The 7,357-nt window shown below is 56.8% G+C and overlaps 1 protein-coding gene across 1 annotated transcript; it reads left to right on the top strand.

The window, feature by feature from the left end:
* Positions 1–161: 161 nt before the first annotated feature.
* On the top strand, positions 162–6,342 carry LRRC73 (leucine rich repeat containing 73). Its single transcript, XM_066178620.1, has 6 exons — positions 162–506; positions 977–1,137; positions 2,180–2,302; positions 3,506–3,606; positions 4,143–4,326; positions 5,914–6,342. Exons 1-6 carry the CDS (start codon positions 235–237, stop codon positions 5,982–5,984), a joined length of 912 nt encoding a protein of 303 aa, XP_066034717.1. The 5' UTR covers positions 162–234; the 3' UTR covers positions 5,985–6,342.
* The last annotated feature ends 1,015 nt before the right edge of the window (positions 6,343–7,357 follow it).

The raw sequence follows: 7,357 nt of genomic DNA, 5'->3' as shown, positions 1-7,357 counted from the left end.
CCGCCGATGGCTGCCCTGGGTCCCGCCGCCCCGCCGGGCGGAGCGGGGCGGCCCGGCGGCCGCCGGTGAGGCAGCGCGGTGCCGCCCCCGGGGCGGCGGTGGGCCGGGCCGGGACTGCCCGGCAGCGGCGGCGGCAGCGGCGGCGGCGGCGCCCGCCCCGGCCCGCAGCGCGGCTCTCCCCCGGCGCCCGGGCGGCGCGGCCCCGGGATCGGCGGCGCTCCGAGCCGGAGGAAGATGCTGCCGGGGTCTATCCAGATCTCCGGGGAGACGCTGTCGGGGGCGGAGATCCGGGACATCTGCGAGAGCCTGCGGGAGAACTCGGTGCGGCTGCTGTCTCTGCGGGGCTGCCAGCTCTCCGAGCGGGACTTCGGGCACGTCTGCCGCGGGGTGGCCGAGTCCCGCTCCCTCGCGCAGCTCAACCTCAACCTGGGCATCGTCTCCAACATCAACCGCGTCAAGCAGCTGGCCGAGGCCCTGAAGACGAACCGCTCCGTTCAGTCCCTCTTGTGAGTACAGTGGGGCGGGGGCTGCCGAGGGGGCCCCGGCGCCCTCCCCGGCGGGGACGGCTCTTTCGGGGGACTATCAGCTCCGGGCCAGCCCCTGAATTTCAGTCTTGTCGGAGGGAAAATGCCCTTGACGCTGCGGAGGGTAAGCCCCTGCCTGTCACTTGGCTGGGAGGGAGCCACCCCTGCCCCCGCCGGCTGGGCACGGCCCTGCCTCTCAGTCCCGACCCTCCAGCCCCGGTGGTGGGGCTGCCCCTTCAACGCTGGCATCCTCTGCACCCCTCGTCCCGGCCGGGAGAGGAGGGCCACAGTAGCAGCCAGCAAACCGTAGCGACAGAGGCTTCTCAAAGCCTTTTGCCCACTTGGAGTTAGTATTTGTCATCCACCTCATTTTGTCTCCTTCTTCCTCCCTGTCAGGTTAGTTAGCCCCCAGGAAGAAGGCTCCGTAGTAATTTTCCTTTTTACCTGCACAGCCTCCATGGGAGTCCCCTGACAGATGCAGGCTTGGCCCTCCTCAACCCTGCTCTCTCCATCCACCCCTCGCTGGTGGCTCTGGATCTAGGAGACTGCATGCTGGGTGATGAAGGCATCAACCTTATCTGTGGGCTCCTGCCGCCTGATGGGGCTAAGTCTGGTAAGCATCAGGGGCGGTGGGCTGCTCAATGACTGGTGGAGCTTTCACATAGATCAGATGTATGCAGCACTAAACCCTCAGCTCTGGAGGAGGCAGGCTCTATGGTTTGCCAGGGCTAAGGATTTATTTCCCCTAAGTTAACAAAAGCAGATAAGCCAAGCAATAGATGACTGGTTCCCTTGGGCAGGTTCGGGCTTTCTGCTACTGATCTGTCCTGCTGGCAGTTTGCAGCTCAGGGACTAACAGGTTGCTTCTGGTTCATGTCAGCAGCATTTGAAACTGGAGGAGAGGACAGCTTGGACTTTGAATTTATTATTTTGCATTTGTGTATTGATAATCACCATAGATAAATATATTGTGGGCCCGTGCCTCAGCACTTAGCTTTTTTATCAGTGCCTGGGGGTTGTCCCTGCTTGCGGGTGCACTCCATGAGTATGTAGTTGCATGGTCACAGTCTTCACGCCAAGACTCAGGTCTTTGCAGGGAATGATCTTTGCTGGTGTGAGGCCAGTGACCCACTCAATCTGAGAGCTGGCATGTGCTGAGGTAATACCACTCCTTTCTTCTGACTCTTAAAGTACTTTCCACCTTTTCCCAGCACCTCCTCCTCTGTGTGTGCACAATGCCACTGATGCTGTTATCTCTGCTGGCCACTCCTCTCAGGTGCAGGCTTTGGAGCCTACTGTCCCTGTTATCCTCTCTCCAGCCTGTCACCTCCTGCCACCTTCTTCACCCAGTCAGTTGCCTCACACACCCCTTAATTTCCATTTTGTTTCCTATTTAGCGTAAGCAGGATGCAGGTTGGGAGAGCAGATAAATGGGGCAGTTGCAGCATGGTTAAATGAAGGGCCACAGCTGAAGGCACTGAAATATTTCACTGATCACTGAAATATATGATGACAGTTGTCAGAGCAAACCAAGCCCTTAAGCCCTACAGAGTAAAGGGGACACAACCCAAAGCTGTTCTGGTGAGCTGAACAAGTTCTGCTGTGACTGCTTTGGGGACCCTAAGGCTCTGGTTTGGCTTCTCTCTCTTCTCCAGGCCTCAAAGAGCTAACACTGAGTGCCAACCCAGGCATCACAAGTAAAGGCTGGGGACGCCTAGCCATTGCAGTGGCTCACAGCTCACAGCTCCGCGTGCTGAACCTGGACTACAACCCCTTAGGTAAGCTGGGGGCTAGGGAGGAGGAGCAGTCCTGCCTCTCAGTGTTGGTGTCATTTGCACCAGTGGGTGGCCAGGGACCAAGCTCTGGAAAGGCAGTAGAGCATCAAGAGTAGGATGGGGCAGTTCCTTGCATAGGTGCCCTCTGTTCCCCAGCAGCAAGTTCACCCTGCCAGGCACCTTCAGCTGTAGGGGAAGCCACGCTCGCTGCTCTGCTTGTGTTGCCACATGCCCTGCAGGGAGGTGCAGAAAGGAGGCTGCGCCTTGCCCCCTTCATCGCCTTTGTCGTCACGTTTGACCCTCCATGTCTCCCTTCTTCCTGAAGCCCTGGGCACTGAAGCTGGCTTGGCAGATGCAGTATGTCCCCACGCTCCCCCCTTCATCTTCCTGGAGGAGCAGGGAGGAGGAGGAGGAGAGCCTGGCACTCGTTGCCATAGAAACAAACTCTCTCCCGCTCTGCTGCAAGGTGGTGAGGAGGAGATCGGGCCATGCCTCTCTGAGCATCAGGATGACACACCCCTCCTCAACCTGCCTGCAAGCAGAGCCTCCCTCAGGCCCTCTTCACTGACCAGGTACCTCCTCTTGGACAGGAAAAGCCCCAGGGTGTTACTTGACAGCAGTCTGGGTTTTGTTCCAAGGGAAGGTGTCACGGTTGTATGGTATCTTGGCCCTCGATAGAGAATGCCAGAACGCATTCTGGAGTCTTGTCTCTTCACCAACATCAATCTTCAGTGCTCCTTATCCTGCTGCATCCTCCCTCAAGGTCCACCCCCTTTGCAGGGAGGCAGTCTGCCAGCTGGTACAGAGTCCTCTGTCTGACTCCAGCCTTTCCCTAGAGAAGTATTCAGCTCTTGTTCTGTGTCCAGGACGCCCTACTGGGACTGTTAAAGGCCCTTGCCTCCTTGAGTAGGAAGGAGATTTGGGAAGATATGGTTCCTTGGGGAATAAAACCGATTTCACAGTGTTCCTTTGTGTTCCCCCGATAATTAGTGACTGGTCCCATAACCACAGAATGGCACACCTTTCCTTGTCTCTTTTCTCAGTTAACAGCTTTTTTTCCACCATGAGGGAACAGATTTGGAAGGTTGTCTGATGGCAGAAATACACAGAGGATGTTCCCATGACAGCCCCAGGCTCATGAGGGCATGTGGCATTACATGAGGGAAGGCAGGCACTGCTGAGAGCCCTGGTTTGCTCCTCCCACAGGTGACCAGGTAGCCGGGATGCTCGCTGTCGCTGTGGCCTCCAGCCGAACCCTCGAAGTGCTGGACTTGGAGGGAACAGGACTTACCAACCAGTCAGCTCAGGTATGGAAGCCCACAGTTACTCTACAGCATCACTGACACCTCAAGGGCACAGGTTTGGGTGTCTGCAGAGGCCCCAGGACCCACACCTGCCTCCAACCACACACTGGAGTCCACACCCTCCCCGCACCCAGGGGCAGTTCTTGCTTTCCCCTGGCTGTTTTCTTGGAAGAAATGAGGTTGGATTTTTGGCTGAAAATCAGAACTAAATCTCTTTGGACAAACACAGGCCAAGGCTCAGTTCCACAGACTCTCCTCTCAGATCTCCAGCTTCTAGTGGTAAGAGGGAATGGGCCTGACAGCAACTGTGTAAAGCCGTCCCTTCTTTAGACAGAGCCAGAAAATCCAAGCTTGGCTCTTCCCACAGGAAGATGGGAAGTCCTCAGTCTTTCATAAAGCCTGAAGAAGGGAGATCAAGGCCAAGGAAAGGTAGAAGTAAGGAGAGGAGGGCTGGAGTTTGCAGGGAGACAAAGCACTGACACTCTTTCTGCTCAGCTTTTATGATGCTTGTCAGCCTGTTTATCTCACTCTCCCCCCAGACCTTGCTGGACATGGTAGAGAATTACCCCACAGCCCTACGGACACTCATCCTGGCGGAGAACAACATTAGCCCTGAGCTGCAGCAGCAGATCTCTGATCTTCTCTCAGAGGGTGAGGAAGAGGAGGAGACAGAGGCCCACGAAATCACAGCGAGGGAGAAGAACCCCTGGATCTGCCAGAACAGTAAGAGCTCCGGGAGCTGAGCTGGGGGGCAGGAGCTGAGGGGCAAGAACTGGGGAGTCTGGGATGTTTTCAGTGCCACTGGCCTCTTGCAGTGGGGTTGGTGAATGGGTCTGTTCCTTCTTCTCATGAACTGGAACACATACAACCTCCATGGAATACATACACCTCCAGGTGTGACCTTCATGTTAAACAGCGTTGGGCTGCGCCGCTCTTGGAAAGGCAGCCTCCAAGGACAATGCAGCTGCTGCAAAGAGTGGAAACGGTACCTCTGAGGCATTTTTCCTGATGTTGCAGGAACAAAATCTGAAAGTCTTAAAACTCAAGGGCAGGAATATTAAAGATCTTGGGAGCCTTTGCCAGATATCCTAGCCAAAACTTGTGTCATTCCTCACTGTTTCCAGAACGTCCCTGCAATCCGCACAGCATCAGCTGTTCCTATCGCTACGTCCCAAACGTGTGAAAGGTTAGCCAGGTGCCACTGTCTGTCTGTTACTTGTAATGGAAAAAAGGTGTGTTATGGAGCTAGCAGTACTCTGTTCTGTGTAGTTTGCATATATGATATTGCATTTTGTCATGCCTACCTTGTGATCCAGCTGGTTTGAGGGTTTGCTTTTCTTACCTTCATTTGTCCTTCATCCCTCACAGTTCTCATATCATACTACCAGCAGACAAGCACAACCAATCCTTGAGCCTCAAAACATCTGGATCCTCATCTATTAAACCCATAAAAACCATTAAATGACAGTTTGGCCAAGGTTTGGATCTAGTTTTCAGAAACTGATTCCTGAAACTGAGATTCCCCTGCAGTAGTTTTGAATGTGCAGGACGGCCACTAGAGATCTCCCCCCTCCCATCCTGGAAAAAAATTTTTTTTTTTTTTTTTCCAGTTTCAAAAGGCTTCCGGATGGGAAACTGGTACCCTGCTAAGTTTCTTACTTGCTATGCGTGCCCATTCTCCTTGCAGTTGGTTCCCTTGCTGTGGGCAGGGTCACAGTGCTCCTGGCTGTTGCTCTGAGCCATGGCAGAGCCAGCAAGCTGCCCTCACCTCCCCAAGGCAGGCAGGGGAGGGCTGCACAAACCCTCCATTCATGCAGTGCAGAAAGTCAGTATTTCCAGGCCTCTACTGCTGTAACATGGCTGATTGCCCACGGCATTCCCTGCTCTTGGGAAGGCAACACCACCACCCTGTGTGGTGTTGGGTGGCGTGCAGCCTGAAGCCTGCCCCACCTGGACACTGTCTCTACTGAGAAACACTCGATGAGTGCAGACTTAAAGGCCTGTGCAGGGTTGGGTAAGGGCATGGCTGGGCCAGCACAACCAGGATCACCTGCACGTCGGGGGTACTCAGACCTGGTGTTCCTCTGGCCTCCTGCTGCTGTCTCTGCTTTCTCCCGCTCCCCAAAAATCGATTCTGTTCTGCTGTGTACCCAGAGCACGCCTAGTTCCTACTTAATCTCACACTTCTCTCAGCAGTCCTCTTCCCACCCTGCGGTGTTTTAATTCCTCATCGACACCTCTGGATGTGGAGCACAGCCCTGCACTCTGGCAGCCCTCACGGCTCACGGTTCTCTCCCTCTCTCGACACAGATTCCAGCTCCCAGATGGTCCTGATGACGTCCGGCCTCGGCGACAGCCTCTTAGCAGAAACAGAAATGTAGCTGGGCTACCCTGCCTGCTTCTGCCGAGGAGAGCCGCGAGCACCCGCCAGCCCCAGCCGGGCTCCCCAGCCCTCTTCTCACACATCTCACCTCCTGTCGATGCCTCCCTCGGCTCCGAGCAGGAGCCCGGGCCCAGCGAATCTCTGCACACGTCTGTGTCGTCACACGCCTCGCCGGCCGCTTGTGATTGTCCCCGTCGCCGCATGTGTAGCTCACGCCGCCCTGCCACCCCCACGCCCGGCTGCGCCCGCAGGGCGCAGGCTGTATTTATTCAGATGTGTATAAGAGATGTCCTTTCTATCGCTTGTACTGCTGTCGCGATGAGACTTTTATAAAGGTCACAGATGTGGTGGCACCACTCGGCAGCGTCCGCCTCCGCCACTGTGCGACCCCAGGAGGGCGGGCGCCGGCAGCTACGGGCAGGGACCGGCGGGTACGTGCGGAGAGCGGCAGACACGGGCGGGGCCCGGGACATGCCCATAGGGACGGGCAGGTGCCAGGCGCGGGCAGGGCCCGGGAGGTGCCGGCAGGGACGGGCAGGTGCCAGGCGCGGGCAGGGCCCGGGACATGCCCATAGGGACGGGCAGGTGCCAGGCGCGGGCAGGCGCTGCGGGCCCGTCCAGGCCAGGCACGGGCAGGAGCCGCGGGCCCGGAGCGCCGGCAGGGGGCGCCAGCCCCTCGCGCGCCGCCTCACGGGCTGTCCCACGATTTGGGCCCGGCCCCGGGGACAGGCCGGTGACAGCCCCATTTTCTGTCCCCCAGGCCCTCCCTCGGGCCAGGAGGAAGCGGGCTGGGCTAATCGAGCTTACAGGGAGCTTGACACCAGCCGTGCCCACCCTGGTGGAGGCTTCAGCCCGCACCAGCGCCGTGGGTTGCGCTGTTTGGCCAAACGTCCCCCGCTGACAAGGAAGATCGTGTTTCAAGGCTCAGATTAGGCTAGAAGATTAAATTGTGGCAGCAGCTGCTACTCAAGGGAACAAGGAATAAAATCATTAATTACGGGGACAAAGAAACAAGACACTCTTTCCAGTGTTAGGCTTGCATGCAGCCAGGTCAGAAAGGCACAGGCAGCCTCACTTGGGAGATGGAGGAAAGCTCATCACAGCCCTCTGACCTCCGCAGCACCCTTCAACGTGAGAAGGAAACACTTCCAATCGACTGTATCAGCATCCTGCAGGAAACCTCTGCCTCATGTCTGGAGGGCTTTCTGTCTGGGGTATGTCCAGTCATCCCCAATCCTCCCTCCTCACACAAAACACTGAATCTAGAATTATAAACCCCAGCAAGGGGGTATGTTACATGGTCCCATGTCACTCTTTCTGAAATGATACTCCCAGATGACTCCAAACGCTGGGACTCCAAGAAAACCAACA

This window comes from Chamaea fasciata, unplaced genomic scaffold (assembly GCF_029207755.1).
Source record: "Chamaea fasciata isolate MVZ Bird 193981 ecotype frontalis unplaced genomic scaffold, bChaFas1.0.hap1 SCAF_3, whole genome shotgun sequence".
Lineage (NCBI taxonomy): Eukaryota > Metazoa > Chordata > Aves > Passeriformes > Sylviidae > Chamaea > Chamaea fasciata.
Note: the sequence above shows the minus strand (reverse complement) of the source record. Positions and strands in the feature narration are given on the sequence as shown.

Coding starts and splice junctions, on each gene's coding strand:
- LRRC73 (XM_066178620.1), top strand. CDS start 235: ATGCTGCCGGGGTCTATCCAGATCTCCGGGGAGACGCTGTCGGGGGCG. Junction 507..976: donor CGCTCCGTTCAGTCCCTCTT/GTGAGTACAGTG, acceptor TTACCTGCACAG/CCTCCATGGGAGTCCCCTGA. Junction 4,327..5,913: donor CCCCTGGATCTGCCAGAACA/GTAAGAGCTCCG, acceptor CTCTCGACACAG/ATTCCAGCTCCCAGATGGTC.